This window comes from Macaca mulatta, chromosome 10 (genome assembly GCF_049350105.2).
Source record: "Macaca mulatta isolate MMU2019108-1 chromosome 10, T2T-MMU8v2.0, whole genome shotgun sequence".
Classification (NCBI taxonomy): Eukaryota; Metazoa; Chordata; class Mammalia; order Primates; family Cercopithecidae; genus Macaca; species Macaca mulatta.
The window spans coordinates 1,554,259-1,578,820 of record NC_133415.1 but is presented as its reverse complement, the minus strand read 5'-3'; the positions used below and the strand labels follow the sequence as shown (position 1 = coordinate 1,578,820).

The window sequence follows — 24,562 nt, the reverse complement described above, 5'->3', positions numbered from 1 at the left end:
GCCTCCCGAGTAGCTGGGACTACAGGCGCCCGCCACCTCGCCCGGCTAGTTTTTTTGTATTTTTAGTAGAGACGGGGTTTCACCATGTTAGCCAGGATGGTCTCGATCTCCTGACCTCGTGATCCGCCCGTCTCGGCCTCCCAAAGTGCTGGGATTACAGGCTTGAGCCACCGCGCCCGGCCTTCCCTCACAGTTTCTTTTTCACCCATGAGTTATTTAGAATTGTATTTCATTTCCAAATAATTGCTTACTTCCCAGATTTCTTTCTTTTGCTTTATAATTTAACTCCATTGTGTTTAGAGGACTTGTATAGTTTCAGTCCTTTTGAAATGCCCAATGCGTACGTTACGGGCCGGCATGTGGTCTGTACTGGGGGACATTCCCCGGGCCCCTGAAGAAGCGTGTGTGCCGGTGGCTGTGGGGGCGGTGCCCCGCCGGGTCTGCTGGGTCAGCTGGCTGACGGTGTTCTCAAGTCTTCTCTGTTCTTGCTGACTTTCTGTCTAGTTCTGGGTGGCCTGGTAGGCCCAGCAGCTTCTCTTTGTGCGAATTTTTGCCCCGGAAAGAAGTGTCGGCTGTTTTGTTTTGCCCCAGATTGGACCTCGGACCCTGACCCTCCTTTGCTTTGCAGATGTGCGGAAAGTCACCCACTTGAGCAGCTTGGTTCTGTGGGCCGCCCAGTGGTAACTGTCAGCTACTTGGGGATTATCGGTGTATCACACGCTTGGTGACATCTTTCTTTTCCAGCTGAACAGAACCATCTAGGCCTTGGAATACTGATTTTGAGGGCTTCCATCCTGATCTACCCATCATCAATTAAAAATATCCTCAGTTGAAAATGCATTGAACACACCTAATCTGCCAAACATCATAGCTTCGTCTAGCCTCCCTTAAATGTGCTCTGACACTTGTATTAGCCCAGAGTTGGACAGAATCACCTGACATAAAGCATGTTTTGTAATAAAGTGTTGAATATCTCATGCAAGAGTGTCACACCGTATGTTGCTACCCTTAAATATGCTTGGAACACGTACATCAACCCAGATTTGGGCAGAATCACCTGACACAAAGCCTGTTTTGTAATAAAGTGTTGAATATCTCATGTAAGAGTGTCACACCATATGTTGCTAGCCTAGGAAAAGATCAACATTCAGAATTCAAAGTACAGTTTGTGCTGAATGCCAGTAGCTTCCACACCATCGTAAAGTTGCAGATTCATAGGTTGAACCATCATTAAGTCAGGGACCCACTTACCCATATTCATGGTTTGTCCCTTCCACTTACATTTGGTGGTTAACGGAAATACCGTGTCCGTCTTTGTTGTTGTTGATAACATCAGAGGATTGTGGTTTCACTGTTCTAGTTTTCCTTTTATTGAGAAATTTGGAGAAACTAAAAAATAAAATGCAGGTGGTGTTACAAGCAAACAAATGAACTTACTATATTTCAAATGAATAAGTACACTTAAGGAAGAAAGCTGGCCGAGGCAGGTGGATCACCCAAGATGAGGAGTTCAAGACCATTCTGGGCAACGTGGTGAAACCCCATCTCTACAAAAAATGCAAAAAATTAACTGGGTGGTGGCACACACCTGTCGTCCCAGCTACTCAGGAGGCTGAGGTGGGAGGATTACTTGAGTTCATGAGGCAGAGGTTGCAGTGAGCCAAGATTGTGCCACTGCACTCCAGCCTGGGCACCAGAGCGAGACTGTGTCCTCCAACAAAAAAGAAAAATGAAAAGAAAACTGACCCAAGAAACTCCTGGACACGATAAACCTTCAAGTATAAAGATAAAAATTATAAACGAATTGTAATCTCCAGCTAGAAGGCTTGTGTTCTTGGTGGCATGGGTTAATTCTGCAGCGACTTCGTGCGCGTGTTGTAGGGTTAAGCAAATGAGGAAATCTGCTGGGAGAGTGGGAGCCCAGCCTCCCAGAGGTGGACTGAAATGTCACGGATGCAGGCCGGGCGCGGTGACTCACACCTGTAATCCCAGCACTTTGGGAGGCCAAGGCGAGCGGATCACCTGAGGTTAGGAGTTTGAGACCAGCCTGACTGACATGGAGAAACCCTGTCTCTATTAAAAATACAAAAACAAACAAACAAACAAACAAACCCAGGTGTGGTGGTGTATGCCTGTAATCCCAGCTACTCGGGAAGCTGAGGCAGGAGAATCACTTGAACCCAGAAGGTGGAGGTTGGGGTGAGTGAGCCAAGATCGCACCCCTGCACTCCAGCCTGGACAACAAGAGTGAAACTGTCTCAAAAAAGAAAAAAAAAAAAAGAAAAGAGGAAAAATCACGGTTGTGGAAAGAGGGAGGCTCGGTCTCGTGATCTCAGGGCAGAGTTGGCGGCATCAGTGTGAACTTGTGGGTTTGATTCACATACATGTGTGCATGTCGGTGTTTCCGGGTTCTACCGCTTCTACTGGAAGGGCTGAAAGGCAGAGGCACCCGTAACAGTGAGTACACGGCTGCCTGCCTCGGACCCGCGTGGCGGTTATCTGCATCGGGCCTTTTTGGCAGCGCTCTTCCTCCAGACCAGATTATTTCATCTCTGCTGGAGAACACTCTTGTGTGGCCTTTAATGTGGGTCACTTGGAGACACGGTCTGTGTGTGGTTTATCTGACGGTGTTTTTAGTTCCTGTTTATTCCTCAGGGGATATTTGTGCTGCTTACTGAATTCTGGTTTGGTTCTCATTTTTCACAGCTTTGAAGATGTCGTTCCTTTGTTTCCTGGTTTACGTTGTTTCTCTTGAAAAGTAAGCAGTGTATCTAATTGGTTTTTTTCTTAAAATAGCTCTCATGGAAATAATCTGATATACAGAAATGTGGAAGGAGTAGCATAACAAACCCTGTGCACGCATCCCCAGCTTCAGAAGTTACCAGTTCACAGCCATTCCCATTTCATCTGTGTCCTCCACTCCCTTCTTAAAAAAATTTATTTTTAAAAATAATTTCAACTTTGGTTTCAGATTCATCAGGCACATGTGCAGGTTCACGACATGGTGTATTGCGTGACGCTGAGTTTGGGATAAGAATGATCCTATCACCCAGATAGTGAGCGTGGCACTCAATAGGTTGTTTTTCAGCCGTGCCCCTCCTCCCCGCTCCCTCGCTCCTCACTCTCAGTCCCAGCGCCTGTGGTTCTCGTCTTTATGTCCCTGTGTACCATGTGCTTAGCTCCCACTGATGGGTGAGAACATGTGGTATCTGGTTTTCTGTTTCTGTGTTCGTTCACTTAGGACGATGGTCGCCAGCTGCATGCATGTTGCTGCAAGGGACGTTATTTTGTTCTTTTCTGTGGCTGTATAATACTCCATGGCATGGATATACCGCATTTTCCTTATCCAGTCCACCACTGCCAGGCCCGTAGGTTGATTCCATGTCTTTGCTATTGTAAATAGTGCCGTGATGAACCTACATGTGTACGTGGGGTTTTTTTGTAGAATGATTTATTTCTTTGGGTACACACCTGGTAGTGGCATCACTGGGTCAGATGGTAGCTCTGTTCTTAGTTCTTCGAGAAAACTCCACACTGCTCTCCGCAGTGGCTGAACTCATGGGCATCCCTGCCAGCAGTGCTTGAGTTTCCCTTTTCTCTGTAGCCTCTCCAGCATCTGTTATTTTTTTCTCTTTTAAATGAAAGCCATTGTGACAGGTGTGAGATGGTATCTTGTTGTGGTTTTGATTTGCACTTCTCTGATGACTGTTGATGTCGAGCCTTTTTTCACGTCTGTTGGCCACTTTTATGTCTCCTTTTGAGAAGAATCTGTTCATGTCCTTTGCTCGCTTTTTAATGGGGTTATTTTATTTCTTTTTAAGCTTCTTATAGATTGTGAATTTCAGACCTTTGTCAGATGCATAGTTTGCAGATATCTTCTCTTATTCAGTGGGTTTTCTGTTTATTCTGTCCATAGTCTCCTTTGCCGTGATAGGTTCAGCTATGCAGAGGCTCTTTAGTTAGCTCCCGCTTGTCAATTTTGGTTTCTGTTACAATCCACTCAATTATTTGGAAGCAAATACCTGAAATCATAATTCACGTAGCTACATTTCAGTAAGTATTTTTAAAAGATAGATTTTTTTTTTTTTTTTTTTTTTTTTTTTTTGAGACGGAGTCTCACTCTGTCATCCAGGCTGGAGTGCAGTGGTGCAAGCTTGGTTGACTGCAACCTCCACCTCTAGGGTCCAAGCAATTCTCCTGCCTCAGCCTCTCAAGCAGCTGGGATTACAGGTGTGTGCCACGATGCCTGGCGCATATATATATATTTTTTTTAGTAGAGATAGGGTTTCACCATGTTGGCCAGGAGGCTGGTCTCAAGCTCCTGGGCTCAAATAATCCATCTGCCTCAGCCTCCCAAAGTGCTAGGACTACAGGCGTGAGTCACCGTGCCTGGCTTAGAATTCTTTTATATTCATCAGCACTTTGGGAGGCCAAGGCAGGCGGATCATGAGGTCAGGAGATCGGGACCATCCTGGCTAACATGGTGAAACCCCATGTTTACTAAAAATACCAAAAATTAGCTGGGTGTGGTGGCGGGCGCCTGTAGTCCCAGCTACTTGGGAAGCTGAGGCAGGAGAATGGCATGAACCTGGGAGGTGGCGCTTGCAGTGAGGCAAGATTGCACCACTGCACTCCAGCCTGGGCGACAGAGCGAGACTCCATCTCAAAAAAAAAAAAGTATATAGTTGGCTGGGCGTGGTGGCTCACGCCTGTAATCCCAGCACTTTGGGAGGCCGCAGCAGGCGGATCATGAGTTCAGGAGATCAAGACCATCCTGGCTAACACGGTGAAACCCCGTTTCTACTAAAAATACAAAAATTAGCCAGGCATGGTGGCGTGCACCTGTAGTCTCAGCTACTCGGGAGGCTGAGGCAGCAGAATTGCTTGAACGTGGGAGGTGGAGGTTGCAGTAGAGCCAGGCGCGGTGATAGGAGGTGTGCTGCCTCGGGTCTTCCCACCTCCTCACCCCCACCCTGCAGCCCCAAGAAAGGCTCAGAGAGAGTCAAGACCAACCTAGAACGAGATGTCTGTTTTGAAGAGAGAACGGCTGGGTTCTTTTCTTTTCTTTTTTTTTTTTTTTTTTTTTTGAGACGGAGTCTCGCTGTGTCGCCCAGGCTGGAGTGCAGTGGCCGGATCTCAGCTCACTGCAAGCTCCGCCTCCCGGGTTTTTACGCCATTCTCCTGCCTCAGCCTCCCGAGTAGCCGGGACTACAGGCGCCCGCCACCTCGCCCGGCTAGTTTTTCGTATTTTTTAGTAGAGACGGGGTTTCACCGTGTTAGCCAGGATGGTCTCGAACTCCTGACCTCGTGATCCGCCCGTCTCGGCCTCCCAAAGTGCTGGGATTACAGGCTTGAGCCACCGCGCCTGGCCAAGGCTGGGTTCTTTTCGACCCGCAGAGGTGCACGGCCCACCTTGTAGGTTGGAGCAGGGAGCGTGGAGGACAAGGTCATCCTGGAATGAGAAAATAAGGGCTGGTGAACGGGGCAGCGCTGCCGCCAGGGAGGAGAGGTGCCTGAAATTAGAAAGGACATCCCGGGGGAGTTGGCCCGTGCCGAGAGCAAGAATGAGCTTGAGTCCTGTGACCCTCTGAACTCTCTTACTGTTTAGCTCTAGTACTGTTTTGTGGAGGCCTTACAACCTTTAGGACATCGATGGCCCTGTCGTCTGCCCATCAAGGCAGTTGTGATTTTCTGACAGCCGCCTCCTGCCTGGGCAGGCTCCCATCCAGTGCTGGGTAGAATATGCTGAGGGGAAGCACTCACTCTTTCCCTGATGAGGATGATGGGAGCCGCACTGTTTCCTGGATGCCTCTTATAAGGCTGAAGACGTTTCCTTCTATTCCTGGTTTGCTCAGAGTTTTTGCTGTGAATAGAGGTGGAAGTGTTGGCAAATGTTTTTCTATGTCGAATGACATGACCATATGGTTTTCCTCCTTTCGCTAATGTATTGTTTTAATTTTTTTTTTTTTTCCTCTGAGATGGAGTCTTGCTCTGTCTCCCAGGCTGGAGTACAGTGGTGCAATCTCGGCTCACTGTAACCTCTGCCTCCCAGGTTCAAGCGATTCTCCTGCCTCAGCCTCCCAAGTAGCTGGGACTACAGGTGCCCACCACAATTTTTGTATTTTTAGTAGAGACGGGATTTCACCATTCTGGCCAGGATGGTCTCGATCTCCTGACCTCGTGATCCAGCTGCCTCGGCCTCCCAAAGTACTGGGATTACAGGCATGAACCACCACGCCCAGCCTTTTTTTTTTTTTTTTTTTTTTTTTGAGATAGAGTCTCACTCTGTCGCCAGGCTGGAGGGCAATGGCTGGATCTCAGCTCACTGCACCCTCCACCTCCCAGGTTCAAGCGATTCTCCTGCCTCAGCCTCCTGAGTTGCTGGGAAAACAGGCGTGCACCACCATGCCCAGTTCATTTTTGTATTTTTAGTAGAGATGGGGTTTCACCATGTTGGCCAGGCTGGTCTTGAACGCCAGACCTCAGGACATCTGCCCGCCTCGGCCTCCCAAAGTGCTGGGATTACAGGTGTGAGCCACCGCGCCCGGCCTGTTTTAATTTTTTGATTATTAAACCCACCTTTTATTCCTGTGATAAATCATGACATATTATCTTTGATAAACAGTGCTTAATTTAATTTGTTACATTTTTGTTAAGGATTTTTTTTCTATGTTCATGGGGATATCAAGCTGTTTCTTTTATTGTAATGTCTGCTGGTTTTGGTATCAGTAATGCTGCTTATATAAAGAATTGGGAGATGTTTCTTCCTTTATTTTCTGGAAGAATTTGTATGTTTTCTTTCTGTAATGTTTGGTAGAATTCACCACTGAAGCCATCTGGGCCTGGAAGTTTCTCTGTGGGAAGGTTTTTCTTTTCTTTTCTTTTTTTTTTTTTGAGACGGAGTCTCGCTCTGTCGCCCAGGCTGGAGTGCAGTGGCCGGATCTCAGCTCACTGCAAGCTCCGCCTCCCGGGTTCACGCCATTCTCCTGCGTGAGCCTCCCGAGTAGCTGGGACTACAGGCACCCGCCACCTCGCCTGGCTAGTCTTTTGTATTTTTTTTTTTTTTTTTTTGACGCGGAGTCTTGCTCTGTGCCCCAGGCTGGAGTGCAGTGGCGCAATCTCGGCTCACTGCAAGCTCTGCTCCCCCGGATTCACGCCATTCTCCTGCCTCAGCCTCCCGAGTAGCTGGGACTACAGGCGCCCGCCACCTCGCCCGGCTAATTTTCTTGTATTTTTAGTAGAGATGGGGTTTCACCGTGTTAGCCAGGATGGTCTCGATCTCCTGACCTCATGATCCGCCCGTCTCGGCCTCCCAAAGTGCTGGGATTACAGGCTTGAGCCACCACGCCCGGCCATCTTTTGTATTTTTTTTTAGTAGAGACGGGGTTTCACCGGGTTAGCCAGGATGGTCTCGATCTCCTGACCTCATGATCCGCCCGTCTCGGCCTCCCAAAGTGCTGGGATTACAGGCTTGAGCCACTGTGCCCGGCCGAAGGTTTTTCAACTATAAGTTCAATTTGTAAATAAAAGGCTAATCAGCTTATTCTTGAGTTTCTGTGGTTTTTGTCTTTCAAGTAATTTGTCCATTTCATCTGAGTCGCAGAATTTCTTTTCTTTTTTTGTTTTGGGACAGAGTCTTGCTCTCTCACCCAGGCTGGAGTGCAGTGGCGCCATCTAGGCTCACTGCAGCCTCCGCCTCCCAGGTTGCAGGGATTCTCCTGCCTCAGCCTTTCAGGTAGGTGGGATTACAGGTGCACCCCAGCTAATTTTTGTATTTTTAGTATAGACAGGGTTTCACCATGTTGGCCAGGCTGGTCTCAAACTCCTGACCTCAGGTGATCTGCCCACCTCGGCCTCCCAAAGAGCTGGGATTACAGGCGTGAGCCACCACGCCCGGCTTGTCCATTTCATCTGAGTTGCATAATTTATTTTTATAAAATTTTTTATATGTTTCCTTACTATCCTTTTATACCTGTAGGATCTGTAATGATACCCCCTCTCTTATTCCTAGTAGTGGTAAATTCTATCTTCTCCATTTTTTCCCTAATCAATATTTGTAGAAGCTTACCCATTTTATTGCTCTTTCCCAAGAACCAGAGTTTGGTTTCATTGATTTTTTTTCTTTTTTTAAAATTTCATTGATTTCACATCTTTATTATTTTTTTCTTGCTGCTGACTGTGGGATTAAATTTGCTTTACTTTTGTGATTTTTTTTCTTTGATACTGTGCATAATGTGTTATTTATTTGAAAATATTTTGGGTTTTTTCAGATGTTATTCTATTGCTGAGTTTTTATTCAGTTCCCTTGTCAGAAACCGTTCTCTGATTTTGGTTCTTTTAAATGTATTGAGGTTTGCTTTATTGTCCAGAGAAGAGTCTGTCTTGGTGGAGGTTTTGTGTACACTTGTAAATAATGTGTATTCCGTTGTTGTTGGTCTGCTCAATAAACGTCCGTTAGGTTAACTTGGATAATAGTGTTGATTTGAATCTTCCGTGTCTTTACTGATTTTTATGTACTTGTTCAGTTACTTACTGAATAGTTCTGTGGAAATTTCCATCTGTGATGGTGACTTATCTTGTCTCCCTTTAGTTCCGTCAGCTTTGCTTCATGTGTTTTGAAGGTCTCTTTGCAGGTAGATGCCCCTTTGGGAGAATGCGCTCTGAATGAATTGACCCCCTTGTAATTTTGTGATGTTGTTTATTGTATTTAGTATGTTATTCTTGAATCTTTGCCCGGTGTTAATATCGCCACTCCAGCTTTCTCTCGGTTTGTATTAACGTGGTGTACCTTTTCCCATCCATTTGTTTTAAACTCTTCTCCTGTTTGCCCCGAGAACACTCACTGGGAGTGCTTGCAGCTGCAGCGTTTACCCCGAGATAAGTTTGCCACGAAATCTCTCGTTTTCCTGATGACTTCTGCGTTGCTCAAGTATGTCGACTTTGGAAACAAAAGACCTCATTCTATTTACGGCATTCTGTTTTTAGTCGTGGTATTTCCATTTACAAAATATAGGGATTCTCAGTTGCTGAAAGCGTCAAATCCCAGAAGACACAGTGTTCCCACGCATGGTGTTAACATCATTCTCAGTTGCTGGCCAAAGATTCCTTTGATGAATCCAGTTTTTCCAAAATAGATGATTCTGATGATTCAGATGACTCTGATGTTAGTTCTGTTTAGAAATAATTCCAAGAACAGTTTTTATGTTTTATTTTCACATTGAAAATCAGTCAGATTTACTTCAGCCTCAAAGAGTGTGTTTATGTAAAAGTAAATGAGCGCTGGCAGTGAGCTGCAATTTTTTTTCCTAAACGAGAGAAGGATTAAGCTATGTGTCTTTATGTTTAAAGCGTGTTTCTTGTAGGCAGCATATAGGAAGTCTTGCTTTTTTATTCAGTCTGACAATCCCTGTCTCTCTAAAAACACAGCTTTATTATTTATTTATTTATTTATTTTGAAACGGAGTCTTGCTCTGTCGCCCAGGCTGGAGTGCAGTGGCTCGATCTCAGCTCACTGCAACCTCCACCTCCCAGGCTCAAATGATTCTCCTGCCTCAGCCTCCCAGGTAGCTAGTATTACAGATATGTACCACCACGCCTGGCTAATTTTTGTATTTTTAGTAGAGACGGGGTTTCACCATGTTGGCCAGGCTGGTCTTGAACTCCTGACCTCATATGATCCCCACCCCGCCTTGGCCTCCCAAAGTGCTGGGATTACAGGTGTGAGCCACCGCTCCTGGCCTAAAAAACAGCTTTATTTGGATAGAATTGATATACAATAAACCACACATATTTACAGTGCATAATCTGATAAATATATATCCATATCCATATATTATGCATAAACAGCTGCTGTGAACGTTATGCTTGCTCATCCATAAACCCATCCTGCATGCAGCATGGACACACTGACTGTGTCTTGTGCCCCTCGGGGCCCCTCCTCCCCCAATCACAGATTTGCCCGTTCGCTTTCCGCACTTTGCATGATTGTTTCCAGATTCATCCATGTTGCATGTATCCATTCATTCTTTTGTTGTTGCTGCGTAATGATCCATTGTAGGGATATATCACAATTTGTCTTCTAGTTTTTAGATATTACATATAAAGCTGCTGTGAATTTTATATGTAAGTCTTCATACAGAGGCTGGGCGTGTTGGCTCATGCCTGTAATCCCAGCACTTTGGGAGGCCGAGATGGGCAGATCACCTGAGGTCAGGAATTCAAGACCAGCCTGACCAACATGGTGAAACACTGTCTCTACTAAAAATACAAAAATTAGCGGGTGTGGTGACAGGCATCTGTAATTCCAGCTACTCGGGAGGCTGACGCAGGAGAATCATTTGAACCCGGGAGGCGGAGGTTGCAGTGAGCCAACGCACCACTGCAGTCCAGCCTGGGTGACAGAGTGAGCCTCTGTCTCAAAAGAAAAAAAAAATTCTTCATACAGAGATAGGTTTTCATGTCTCTAGGAGTAATAATAACTAGGGGTGGAACAGCTGGATTATGTGGTCAGTATAATCACTGAAGAAGAGATTGGAGGAACGAATAGAGAATCCAGAAATAGATCCATACATATGCAAGCAACCAATTCTTAACAGAGTTACATGGGCACTTAATGGTGAAAGGATTGTTCTTTCAACAAATTGTGTTGGAACAGTTAGACATCCGTGTGCAAAAAAATGAACTTGAATCCCTCAAAGATCTAAATATAAAACTGTAAAACTTCTAAAAGACAACACAGAAGATAATCTTTGAATTAGGCAAAGATTTCTTTGGGTACAAGCGCAACAGCACAATCCATAAAAAAAATGAGTGAAGTGGACTTCATGAAAAGTAAAAACTTGTGCTCTTCAAAATACACTAGTAAGAGAATTAGAAGACGAGGTGGGTGGATCACCTGAGGTCAGGAGTTTGAGACCAGCCTGGCAAACATGCTGAAACCCTATCTCTACTAAAAATACAAAAATGGGCCGGGTGCGGTGGCTCACACCTGTAATCCCAGCACTTTGGGAGGCCGAGATGGGCGGATCACGAGGTCAGGAGATCGAGACCATCTTGGCTAACGCGGTGAAACCCCGTCTCTACTAAAAATACAAAAAATCAGCCAGGCGAGGTGGCGGGCGCCTGTAGTCCCAGCTACTCGGGAGGCTGAGGCAGGAGAATGGCGTGAACCCGGGAGGCGGAGCTTGCAGTGAGCCGAGATCCGGCCACTGCACTCCAGCCTGGGCGACAGAGCGAGACTCTGTCTCAAAACAAAACAAAACAAAAATGAGCCCGGAGTGGGCTGGGCATGGTGGCTCACACCTGTAATCCCAGCACTTTGGGAGGCGGGCAGATCACGAGGTCAAGAGATCGAGACCATCATGGCCAACATTGTAAAACCCCATCTCTACTCATAATACAAAAAAATTAGCTGAGCATGGTGGTGGGTGCCTGTACTCCCAGCTACTTGGAAGGCTGAGGCAGGAGAATCACTTGAACTCGGGAGGTGGAGGTTGCAGTGAGCGGAGATTGTGCCACTGCACTCCAGCCTGGCCACAGAGGGAGACTCCATCTCAAAAAAAAAAAAAAAAAAAAAAAAAAACGGGAGTGCAGTGGAGCGATCTCGGCTCACTGCAGCCTCCACCTTCTGAGTTCAAGTGATTCTCCTGCCTCAGCCTCCCAAGTACCTGGGATTACAGGCACCCACCATCACGCCCAGCTAATTTTTGTATTTTTAGTAGAGACCAGTTTCGCCATATTGGCCAGGCTGGTCTCAAACTCCTGAACTCAGTTGATCCGTCTGCCTCAGCCTCCCAAAGTGCTGGGATTACAGGCGTGAGCCAGCAAACCCAGCCTAATTTTTGTATTTTTTTTTTTTTTGCAGAGACAGTGTTTTGCCATATTGCCCAGGCACATACCACTATATCCACTCTTACAATAGCTGTTTTAATGTCTTATGTCTGGGCCTGTTTCTATTGGTTGGTTTTTCTCCTGGTCAGTGTCTGGGCCTGTTTCTATTGGTTGGTTTTTCTCCTGGTCAGTGTCTGGCCTGTTTCTATTGGTTGGTTTTTCTCTGGCTCAGTGTCTGGGCCTGTTTCTATCGGTTGGTTTTTCTGCGGCACAGTGTCTGGGCCTGTTTCTATTGGTTGGTTTTTCTTCTGGTCAGAGGTTGTGTTTCCCGCTTCATTGCATGTCTAGTTGGTTTTGTTTGTCAGCCATCTTGGATTTTACTTTACTGGATGCAGGATTTTGTTATATCCCTTTAAATGCTGTTGAGACTTGTTTTAGGTTGCAGTAAAGTTGGTCATAGACCATTTCCTCCTCTTGAGGCTGGCGTTTAAGCCGTGTTCGGGTGGCTCCTAAAAAAGAGGGGCCGTTGTTGTGAACCCCTGTTCAGTCCGGACCCTTCTGAGCCTGCTGTCGTCCACTCTCGGTGGTGGAAACGCCGGCTGTTCCCAGCCTCCAGGGAGCCCTGGTGGTTCTTTTTCCCGTTGGTTCTCTGAGGTGGTTTCCTCGAATGCCGATGCAGATCAGTATTGAGCCAAAGACACGAGGATCCTCCGCAGGTCTGCGGGGCTCCCTCCTCCCGGCGCTCGGGACGTGCTCCAGACCGCGGGCTCTGCCGAGCTCCACTCCCCGCCCCGCAGCCTGGAAGCCAGGAGGCCCCGCCGCGGGCCGGCGGCTCCCTCTTCAGCTTTCGCACTTCTGTGATCGCCGTCCTGTGCGTTCTCTTCTCCAGTGTCTGAAAACGTCGCTTCGTGCACGGCGCCTGGCTTATGAGTTGTCTGAGGTAAACCTGGTTTCCTTGTTTTATTCATCATGGCTAGAAGTGGAAGTGACTGTGAGTCCAGCTTTGTTCTTTCTTTCCAAAATAATTTTATTTATTCCCGACTCTTCGTATTTCCGTGTCAATTTTAGACTTCTGTTTATCAGCTACTGCAAAAAGCATTTGGGAATTTTGACTGGGAGCATACTGAATTTATAGGTCAATTTGGGAAAATACTGATATCAACATTGAGTTTTCTAATCCATGAACTTGGTATATTTTCCCATCTATTTAAGCCTTTAATTTCTCTCGGCAGTGTTTTGCAGCTTTCAGTATACAGGTCTTGTACATATTTTTAAAAATTCACCTCTTATTTCATGCTTTCATGCTTTTGGACATTATATGTGGAATTTAAAAATGTTTCATTTTCTGGCCAGGCACAGTGGCTCACGCCTGTAAACCCAACACTTTGGGAGGCTGAAGTGGGTGGATCACTTGAGGTCAGGAGTTCAAGACTAGCCTGGCCAACATGGGGAAACCCCGTCTCTACTAAAAATACAAAAGGAATTAGCCGGGTGTCATGGCACACACATACGTGGGAGGCTGAGGCAGGAGAATCACTCGAACCCAGGAAGCGGAGATCGCGGTGAGCTGAGATTGTGCTGCTGCACACTGCAGCCTGGGCGACAGAGTGATCCATCTCAAACAAATTTTTTTTTGTCATTTTCTAATTAATCTATAGAAATACAGTTGCTGTTGGCTGGGCGCAGTGGCTCACGCCTGTAATCTCAGCACTTTGGGAGGCCGAGGTGGGCAGATCATGAGGTCAGGAGATCGAGACCATCCTGGCTAACACGGTGAAACCCCGTCTCTACTAAAAATACAAAAAATTAGCCGGGCGAGGTGGCGGCGCCTGTAGTCCCAGCTACTCGGGAGGCTGAGGCAGGAGAATGGCGTGAACCTGGGAGGTGGAGCTTGCAGTGAGCCGAGATCGCGCCACTGCACTCCAGCCTGGGGGACACAGCGAGACTCTGTCTCAAAAAAAAAGACAGTTGCTGTTTTTTTTTGAGACAGGATCTCACTGTTGGCCAGGCTGGAGTGCAGTGGCACAATCATAGCTCACCATAGTGTCAAATTTTGGGGTTGAAATCATCATGCCTCCTCAGTTTTCGAAGTAGCTGAGATACAGGCACACACCACTGCACCTGGCTAATTTTGTTTTGTTTGTAAAGACAGAGTTTCACTATTACTCAGGCTAGTCTTCAAACTCCTGCCCTCAAGTGATCCTCCGACCTCAGCCTCCTGAGTTCTGGAGTAGCTTGGGACTACAGGCTCACCATACTCGGCTTTTTTTTTTTTTTTTTTTTGTAGAGAAGAGGGTCTTGTGTTTTTGCCCAGGCGGATCTCAAACTCGTGATTTCAAGCGATCTTCCCACCTCAGCCTCCCAAGTACTAGGGTTACAGGCATGAGCCACCATGCCTGGCCTGTGTTAATCTTTTATTTTTCTTTTCTATCTGGCTATACTTTGTAGAACTTATTATTGGGAATGCTTTTCAGAAAGAACCTGCATTTATTTCTGGTGGAAGCTAGCAGTTTTTATTAACCTTGGAACACTTTTTAGGGCAACCATACATCTTGCTTTGCCACAGATAGGTTTGGCTTAAGCCTGTTTCCCCAGCAGTATTATTATTATTATTATTTTTTGAGACGGAGTCTCGCTCAGTCACCCAGGCTGGAGTGCAGTGGTGCGATCTCCATTCACTGCAAGCTCCGCCTCCCGGGTTCACGCCATTCTCCTGCCTCAGCCTCCTGAGCAGCTGGGACTACAGGTGCCCACCGCCACACCTGGCTAACTTTTTGCATTTTTAGTAGAGACGGGGTTTCACCGTGTTAGCCAGGATGGTCTCAATCTCCTGACCTCATGATCCACCCACCTCGGCCTCCCAAAGTGCTGGGATTACAGGCATGAGCCACCGCGCCCGGCCCCCAGCAGTATTATTAATAGCTCCCTTTCACTCTCAGAAATGCCCTGGTTTAGAAAATACATGATGTGGTGACTTCAGTTCTTGGTTCCTGCATGGTGGAGGAATGTCAGGTTCAGCTCCTCCCTGTGGGGGTGACTCATGCTGGCCAGGCTGGGGATGGCGCACCTCTCCTGCCCATTTGCCACTCCCTTGAAGAATTCTCCCACTTTCTGGCATGCCCAGTAATACCTTATAAAGTAAGTTTGTGGTGGGCGCATTGGCTCACGCCTGTAACTCCAGCACTTTGGGAGGCTGAGTCGGGAGGAGGGCTCATGCCCAGGAAGTCCAACCTGGGTGACAGTGAGACTCCGTCTCTTCAAAAAAAGTTTGTTGGAGGTTTTCTAGAGTCTGGCTTTATTATAGGATATTTATGCTGCCATATTACTGAAAACATGTTTTTGTTGCTACTTGGTTTTAGTTCCTTATTAAACTGGGTTCTCCTACCCCAGGTGACTCCATCGTCCTCTGAGCTTCAGCTCAGTTACACCCTTACAGCTCCTGCCCCTGTTCTCTCCTGTCTTTGTAACACCATGTTCCTTCACTTCCAGCATTTACCATAGCTGGAATCTTGTGGTTCTTGGCTGTCGGGTCCCGTGACTGTCTCCTCTCAGCCGCGGTTTCCAGCACGACGCAGCGTCACTTGGGGACGGGGCATTGAATGGGTGACAGAAGGACAGGCTGGAAGCGGTTTATACCCACAGGACATCTTTCCATTCTTAGATGCAGGAACCACCATAGTCCATTTTATATTCAGCTTTTCGTCCGGGTTGATGATTTCATACGTTAGCTGGAGTTTTTCTAATTCGTATTTCATGTATCAGGTCTTCTAGCAAGGTAGGATGAATTGCTTTCAAGGAATTCAGCTTTGCTGATTGTAACAGCTGTGAGTACCTCTCGTGAACTGTTTGAAGGATGAGGGTATAAATTCTAGATGAAGCAACCTTTTTATACCATTCTAGGTTTTAGTTCATGTTCCCCAATCCTTTATTAATAGGCCACTTGCATTTTTTTTTTTTTTAATTTTTTTGAGACGGAGTCTCGCTGTGTCTCCCAGGCTGGAGTGCAGTGGCCGGATCTCGGCTCACTGCAAGCTCCGCCTCCCGGGTTCACGCCATTCTCCCGCCTCAGCCTCCCAAGTAGCTGAGACTACAGGCGCCCGCCACCACGCCCGGCTAGGTTTTGTATTTTTAGTAGAGACGGGGTTTCACCATGTTATCTAGGATAGTCTCGATCTCCTGACCTCGTGATCCACCCGCCTCGGCCTCCCAAAGTGCTGGGATTACAGGCTTGAGCCACCGCGCCCGGCCGCGTATTTTTCATGTTTCTATTTTTTGCTTATTTTACAATTTGGGAGTATTTTCACTGCGTAAATGGATTGCAGGAAGTCAAGGAACAAGTTTTTCTATTCCAGTTTTCCATTGTACAGTTTTTTTCTACACATATTTAGGCTGATGTAGCCATGATGATAGAGATTAAAATGTGTGATTTAGTTTCGTGCTTAATTTGATTTCATCTCTTACAGGTAATGCACAAGGGTCACGTGTATGCTCTCAAGATGACCAGGCAGATCCTGTCCTCAGGACCAGAAGCCCGTCTCTGCTGCACACATCGTCGTCTACACCATGAGGATTTAGTAGCAGGACTCCTGGAAAGCAGTGATCTATGCTCAAAGACCATGAGTCACAGATTCTTTTTTTCAGTACTATTTATGATTAGCCATATTTATAGGAACATCCTGAAAGATGGAATTATGATGAAAAAGTGAAGATAATCTACATTCGGGGGCACAAATGAGCATTTGGATCAGTTTTTTACGAACCTAAGACACAGCCAGAGTAGTTATGGTCAGTCATGGAGAATAAGTTGAAAACTTGTCCCAAAGAGGACGGTGATTTCGTTTCTGACAAAATAAAGTTTAAAATAGAAGAGGAAGATGATGATGGAATTCCTCCTGATAGTTTGGAAAGAATGGACTTTAAAAGTGAGCAGCAGGACATGAAGCAGACGGACAGCGGTGGGGAGCGAGCGGGCCTCGGCGGGACGGGCTGCAGCTGCAAGCCCCCAGGGAAGTACTTGTCTGCAGAGAGTGAGGACGACTATGGCGCGCTGTTCTCCCAGTACAGCAGCACCCTCTACGACGTGGCCATGGAGGCCGTGACCCAGAGCCTCCTTTCCAGCCGGAACATGAGCTCCAGGAAGAAGTCTCCAGCCTGGAAGCATTTTTTTATCTCTCCCCGAGACAGCACTAAAGCAATATGCATGTACTGCGTGAAAGAGTTCAGCAGAGGCAAAAACGAGAAAGACTTGAGTACCAGTTGTCTCATGAGGCACGTGAGGCGCGCACACCCGACCGTGCTCATTCAGGAAAACGGCAGCGTGTCTGCCGTGTCCTCGTTCCCCTCTCCCTCCCTCCTGCTTCCACCGCAGCCTGCGGACACGGGCGACCTCAGCACCATCCTCTCACCCATCAAACTTGTCCAGAAAGTGACATCTAAGATCCCGTCCCCCGATCGAATAACAGAGGAGTCTGTGTCTGTAGTTTCTTCTGAAGAAATCTCCTCTGACATGTCCGTTTCAGAGAAGTGCGGCAGAGAAGAAGCCCTGGTAGGGGCGTCTCCCCACCTCCCTGCTCTCCATTACGATGAAACTGCAGAGAACTTAGCGGAGAAGAGCCTTCCACTTCCAAAGAGCACCTCCGGGTCTAGGAGAAGGTCCGCTGTCTGGAAGCACTTCTACCTGTCACCACTGGACAACTCCAAAGCTGTCTGCATTCACTGCATGAACGAGTTCAGCCGGGGGAAGAACGGGAAGGACCTGGGCACAAGCTGCCTCATCAGGCACATGTGGAGAGCACACCGCGCCATCGTGCTGCAGGAGAACGGGGGCACGGGCATCCCGCCTCTGTACTCCACACCTCCCACCCTGCTGCCTTCCTTGCTGCCGCCAGAGGGGGAGCTCAGCTCTGTGTCCTCGTCTCCGGTAAAGCTGGTCAGAGAGTCCCCTTCGGCCTCCTCCTCCCCTGACAGGCTGACTGAGGACCTGCAGTCTCACTTGAACCCTGGAGATGGGCTGATGGAAGACGCGGCGGCCCTCTCGTCTTCCGATGACGTGGGGGAGGCCTCGGCGTCCTCTCCCGAGAAGCAGCAGGCTGACGGGCTGAGTCCTAGATTGTTTGAATCTGGCGCCGTCTTCCAGCAGAATAAAAAGGTCATGAAGAGACTGAAGTCGGAGGTCTGGCATCACTTCTCCCTGGCGCCCACGGACAGCCTCAAGGCCGAGTGTCGGTACTGCGGCTGCGCCATCAGCCGGGGGAAGAAGGGTGACGTGGGCACCAGTTGCCTGATGAGACATCTCTACCGACGCCACCCAGAAGTTGTCGGGAGCCAGAAGGGCTTTCTGGGTGCCAGTCTGGCAAACTCTCCATATGCCACTTTGGCCTCTGCAGAAAGTTCCTCTTCCAAACTGACTGACTTGCCAACAGTGGTCACAAAAAACAATCAAGTTATGTTTCCTGTTAATAGTAAAAAGACCTCAAAACTGTGGAATCATTTTTCTATTTGCTCCGCAGACTCCACAAAAGTCGTGTGCTTGCACTGTGGCCGGACCATCAGCCGGGGGAAGAAGCCGACTAACTTGGGCACCAGCTGTCTTCTGAGACATTTACAGCGGTTCCATAGCAACGTGCTGAAAACCGAGGTCTCAGAGACGGCGCGGCCTTCCTCTCCGGACATCCGGGTGCCGCGGGGCACAGAATTATCAGGCGCTTCCTCCTTCGATGACACCAATGAGAAGTTTTATGATTCTCACCCAGTTGCCAAAAAAATCACAAGTCTCATAGCTGAAATGATTGCACTTGACCTCCAGCCATATTCTTTTGTAGACAATGTTGGCTTTAACAGGCTGCTTGAATACTTGAAACCTCAGTACTCCCTCCCTGCCCCTTCCTACTTCTCCAGGACAGCTATCCCAGGTATGTATGATAATGTGAAGCAGATAATTATGTCCCACCTGAAGGAAGCTGAGAGTGGTGTGATCCACTTCACGTCTGGAATATGGATGAGTAACCAGACCCGTGAGTACCTGACCCTCACGGCCCACTGGGTTTCCTTCGAGTCATCGGCCCGGCCGCGCTGCGACGACCACCACTGCTCGGCGCTCTTGGACGTGTCGCAGGTGGACTGTGACTACAGTGGCAACAGCATTCAGAAGCAGCTGGAGTGCTGGTGGGAAGCGTGGGTGACCTCCACTGGCCTTCAGGTGGGCATCACCGTCACCGACAACCCCAGCATCGGGAAGACGCTGAGCGAGGGGGAGCACTCGAGCGTGCAGTGCTTCAGCCACACGGTGAACCTGATCGTCAGCGAGGCCATTAAGAGCCAGCGGATGGTGCAGAACCTGCTGAGCCTCGCCCGGAAGATCTGCGAGCGGGTGCACCGGTCGCCCAAGGCGAAGGAGAAACTGGCCGAGCTGCAGAGGGAGTATGCACTGCCCCAGCACCACCTCATCCAGGACGTCCCGTCCAAGTGGAGCACGTCCTTCCACATGCTCGAGCGGCTCATCGAGCAGAAAAGGGCCATTAACGAGATGTCCGTCGAGTGTAACTTCCGAGAGCTGATCAGCTGTGACCAGTGGGAGGTCATGCAGTCTGTGTGCTGTGCGCTGAAGCCCTTCGAGGCCGCGAGCCGGGAGATGAGCACGCAGATGTCCACCCTCAGCCAGGTCATCCCCATGGTGCACATCCTCAACAGGAAGGTGGAGATGCTCTTCGAGGAGACGATGGGCATTGACACCATGCTGCGCTCTCTGAAAGAGGCCATGGTGAGCCGCCTGTCTGCCACCCTCCACGACCCGCGGTACGTCTTCGCCACGCTGCTGGACCCTCGCTACAAGGCCTCCCTGTTTACGGAGGAGGAGACGGAGCAGTACAAGCAGGATTTAATCAGGGAACTCGAACTCATGAATTCTACCTCAGAGGACGCGGCTGCCTCCCACAGGTGTGATGCTGGCTCCCCGTCGAAAGACTCTGCCGCAGAGGAGAGCCTGTGGTCGCTTGTGGCCAAGGTGAAGAAGAAAGACCCAAGAGAAAAGCTGCCTGAAGACATGGTGCTCGCGTATCTGGAGGAGGAAGTGCTTGAACACAGCTGTGACCCGCTCACCTACTGGAACCTGAAGAAGGCGTCCTGGCCTGGGCTGTCTGCGCTGGCCGTCAGATTTTTGGGCTGCCCCCCAAGCATCGTCCCTTCAGAAAAGCTGTTCAACACGCCCACTGAGAACGGCAGCCTTGGCCAATCCAGGCTCATGATGGAACATTTTGAAAAACTTATCTTTTTGAAAGTGAATCTTCCCTTAATATACTTTCAGTATTGAAACTCACAACGGCACCACCAGGCCAGAGGCGTGGCTGCCCCAGCGTTAGCAGCCTGTACCGGGTCTGTGACCCGCTCCGCCCAGGGCCGTGCACGACATCAGACCAGGCACTCTCAGGGCCGCCCTCCAGCTCACCAGTGTCTCCACGTGCCTTACCCCTTTTCCTTCAGGCCAGGTTTTGCGGGGTGTTCTATTAAGACATCCACTAGAAATAGCTTGTCCTGTCAACTATGAAATATGGTGACTAGATTTTAATTCATAACTGTAAAGTTTTTTAAAATTTTGGGCTAGTAATTTGTTTTACTAGAATGACAAAGAAGATGTAAACAATTTTATTCTGTAGGCTTTTTACTCAATTATGTACAAACCACGAATCAGGTACTGTATTTTAGTTAAGTATTGCTTTAATTGCAACAGAATAGCTTTTGTGGCTATCAAATGAAATCTGTAAATAGGAGGTGGAGGGCAAGCCATCCTGACTGAGCAGTTTTTAACTGCAGGTTCTAAAGTGTCCCGCGGAGTACAGATAATATTCTGGAAGGTAACTGTTTACTACGACAGAGACGTGGCATTTGGAAACGAAACTTAGATGTTTCATGGAGCTTATTTTGAGAACTTTCCCATTTCAGGTTTCTGCATTCAGGCTTTACATGGTCAGTTAACTCAGAGATACCCCAACTGTTTATCATCAGCTCCTCTGAAATGTGATCCGTTTGTAACTGTGCTCATCACTTCGCCAGTGCGTTCGATGACACGCTGACGGCAGGTGGTCCCTGCTGAAACCCCCACGCCTCCGTTTAGCATCTCCACACTCTGAAGCTGTCTTTCGAAATGTGTGCACTGAGCCCCTTGTTTGATCACATTTGTGTAAAGTTTTTTTAGAAGCGATGGCTTATTAACAGGGAAGAAGCTTGTTATATTACAGTTGTAAGAATAGCCTTAGGTGTTTAGATTTTTTTTTTTTACGATAGGGAAGATGCAGCCATCACTGGGATATTTTAGAATCCCAAGGACATCAGAATGAAGTATCAGTTGTCAGATTCTTTTAACAATTATGTCTTCAGAGAAAAAAAGATTCATTTTCTCATTTTAAACCAATTAAATATTCTGGGTGAGACAGATCACTCATTTGCCTACGACCTTTTAGAAAAGTTGTTTTGTTGAAATACTGTACCTACGCTTAATCTAAATTTGCATTGACTATGTTTTAGTGTATTTATAAATGGTGAACTCAGTTTCTGAAATTAAACTTTTTATTTGCAATTTTCTAGTGCTGGCAGACACTGGCTTTTTATTTTTAGGATAAGAAAATAGGCATATTCTTTGTGGTCCATCATCTAGAGCCCATACTTGGGCAGCATTTGAAATTTCACCTTAACCCCAGACAGGGCTCCGGGGAAGTGGAGATGTAATTCTTACAACAGCAGTTCTGATCACGGTCATGGTGATGACTTTCCAGGTCTCCTGTTCAAGTGGTGCCAGAATGCAGGAGCCAGTGGGCACTCCGAGGGGTTGCCTTGGCCGCAGCCTCTGTGCATGCCCTTCCTGGTGCCCTCTCACCTGGTAGCTGTGCACTCGTTCCTATGAGAACAGCCTGCTTCCAGAATGCCCAGGAGTGCTGTTCAGGGACAGTGCCCATGAGGCTGCAGAGGAGGTGGGGTCCATGGCCCACCCATCTCTCCGTAGCCAGCAGCTCTGGACAGTGTCATCCTGGTGTAGAAAGGGTTGTGCAAAGACAGGATAGGAGGGAGCCACAGTTCTTGCTCAGTTGTGCCCACGGCCAGCTTGCAGTCCTGTGTTTCTTAAGATTGTATTTGGAATGGTAATATCCTTAGAATTTTGGGATATTGAGCTTCATGGATTTTCTCTCCAAAATAAGCCAGCACAACTAACTGTAGCAGAATTGTACCCACTCGTTCACTGGAGTGGGACAAAGTGTTCTCCCTTCTCCAGGGGTTGGGCTAGTTCCTGGGATGCAACAGAGATTTCCGTGGACACAGTCTCTGGTCTCATAGAGCATATAGTCTAATCCAGGATTGGCAAGCTGCAGCCACGGACCCAGTCCGGCACTCTGCCCGATTTTCTAAGTGAAACTTTCTTGGAATACAGTCACAGCTGTTTTTTAACATGTTGTCTTGGCTACTTTCAGGCTGCGACAGGATAATTGAGTAGTTGTGATAGAGGCCACAGGCCCACTGAAAGGGCCAAACAGGGCTGAAAACACTCACTGTTTGGCCCTTTCCAGAACAGCAAGTTTGCTGGTCCTTGAGCTAGCCTGCCTTTATGTTTTGTTTTGTTTTAAGCTTTCATCTTCATGCTGCTGTGTTTTTAGTTGAAGTGTTCTGAGTAACAGTGAGTGTATAAAAGGGGATTGCAGGAAAAAATGAGGGCTTGCTTTACTCAACAGAAAATATGGCCCTTCTTGAGTGACACTGGGAGAGTCGTTTTATCTTGTACATTCCCTTTATTTGGTTGGTGGACGTTTGTTGAAACTAGGCACTCAATGGTCAAACCGTCTGTGCCCTCCAGTTGCTGACAGTCCTGCAGGAAGATGGACAAGAGGCCCAGTGCTGACAGTCACACGACTCTCACTGTACTTGAATGAGGGGACTGTGGGTGCAACTAGAAAATATGTTAATTCTTAGCCATTCCCACTTTGCCTCTCCATTCAAAACCCCAGCTGCGAGCTGTTTGTTTCCCTGCCTGGAAATGATGTTTTAGGCAGGTTCTTAATTTCTCAGGTCTGTCTCAGATAATAAAAAGCTCTTCATATGAGCCTCAGAACTGTCTCTTCAGTGAATGAAATTACCAGTCATTATATGAAGGGACTTCAAAAGATTTGTGGAAATATTGAAGTAAAACATAAAAAATAAAAACTTTATTTCTTGGTTGGGCACAGTGGCTTATGTTTGTAATCCCAGTACTTTGGGAGGCTGAAGTGGGAGGACTGCTTGAGACCAGGAGTTCAAGAAATTAGCCAGGTATAGTAGTGCATGCCTGTAGTCCCAGCTACTTGGGAGGCAGAGGCAGGAGGATCACTTGAGCCCAGGAGTTCGAGGTTGCAATGAGCTGTGATCACACCACTGCACTCCAGCCTGGGCAACAGAGCAAGATCCTGTCTCTTAAAACCACCAACAACGACAACAACAACAACAAAGCAACATTTTTATTTCTCAATGTAAGCTCCATCAAGGTCAAGATACTTTTGTAAGTTGTGACACCAGCCATTTAGTCCATCCCTGAAGAACTGAGGGCACTAGGAATTTAAACATGTCAATGCAGCCTGTTTAACATTATTAACTGAAGAAAAAATGAGTGCCTTTAAAGATTTTTTAAAACGAGGAAACAGAGTCAGAAGGAGCGAAATCGGGACTGTAAGGTGGATGCCTCATGATTTCCCAACAAAACTCTTGAAGAATTGCCCTTATTTGATGAGAAGAATAAGCCAGGAGCATTGTCATCGTGGAGAAAGACTCTGGTGACGCTTTCCTGGGTGTTTTTTTGCTAAAGCTTTGGCTAACTTTCTCAAAACACTCTCATAATAAGATGTTACTGTGGCCGAGCGTGGTGGCTCATGCCCGTAATCCCAGCACTTTGGGAGGCCGAGGTGGGCGGATCATGAGGTCAGGAGATCAAGACATCCTGGCTAACATGGTGAAACCCCATCTCCACTAAAAATACAAAAAATTAGCCAGGCGTGGTGGCGAGCGCCTGTAGTCCCAGCTACTCGGGAGGCTGAGGCAGGAGAATGACGTGAACCTGGGAGGCAGAGCTTGCAGTGAGCTGAGATTGCGCCACTGCACTCCAGCCTGGGTAACAGAGCGAGACTCCATCTCAAAAAAAAAAAAGAAAAAAAAAGATGTTACTGTTCTTTGGCCCTCCAGAAAGTCAACAAGCAAAATGCATTGAGCATCCTAAGAAACTGTTGCCATGACCTTACTTTGACTTGTCCACATTTGCCTTGACTGGGCCATTTCTACCTCTTGGTAGCCATTGCTTTGATTGTGGTTTGTCTTCAGGATGGTACTGGTAAAGCCCTGTTCCATCTCCTGTTATAATTCAAGGAAATGCTTCAGGGTCTTGATGCTGCTCGTCTAAAATTTCCATTGAAAGTTCTGCTCTTGTCTGCAGCTGATCTGGGCACAACGGTTTTGGTGCCCATGTAATGGAAAGCTTGCTCGACTTCAATTTTGAACCAGTTGAGATGTCTATGGTCTTGGCTATTGTTTGTTCTGTTCATTATCAGTCCTATTTAATCAGAGCATGAACAAGATGGATTTTTTCCTTGCAAATTGATGTGGATGGTCGCCACTGTGGTCGTCATCTTCAGCGTTATCTTGTCACTTCTTAAAATGAGGTATCTATGTATATACCCTGCTGATTTCTTTAGGGCACTGTCCTCATACACTTTTTGTAAAGCATCAG

General features: G+C 47.5%; 1 protein-coding gene across 1 annotated transcript in view; it reads left to right on the top strand.

The window, feature by feature from the left end:
* Window positions 1-23,032, top strand: part of ZBED4 (zinc finger BED-type containing 4) — a 37,842-nt gene extending 14,810 nt beyond the window's left edge. The window contains 1 exon segment of the mRNA NM_001261128.1: window positions 16,293-23,032. Within this exon segment, the coding sequence (NP_001248057.1) occupies window positions 16,622-20,137 (3,516 nt within the window). The 5' untranslated portion in view covers window positions 16,293-16,621 and the 3' untranslated portion in view covers window positions 20,138-23,032.
* Window positions 23,033-24,562: the final 1,530 nt, after the last annotated feature.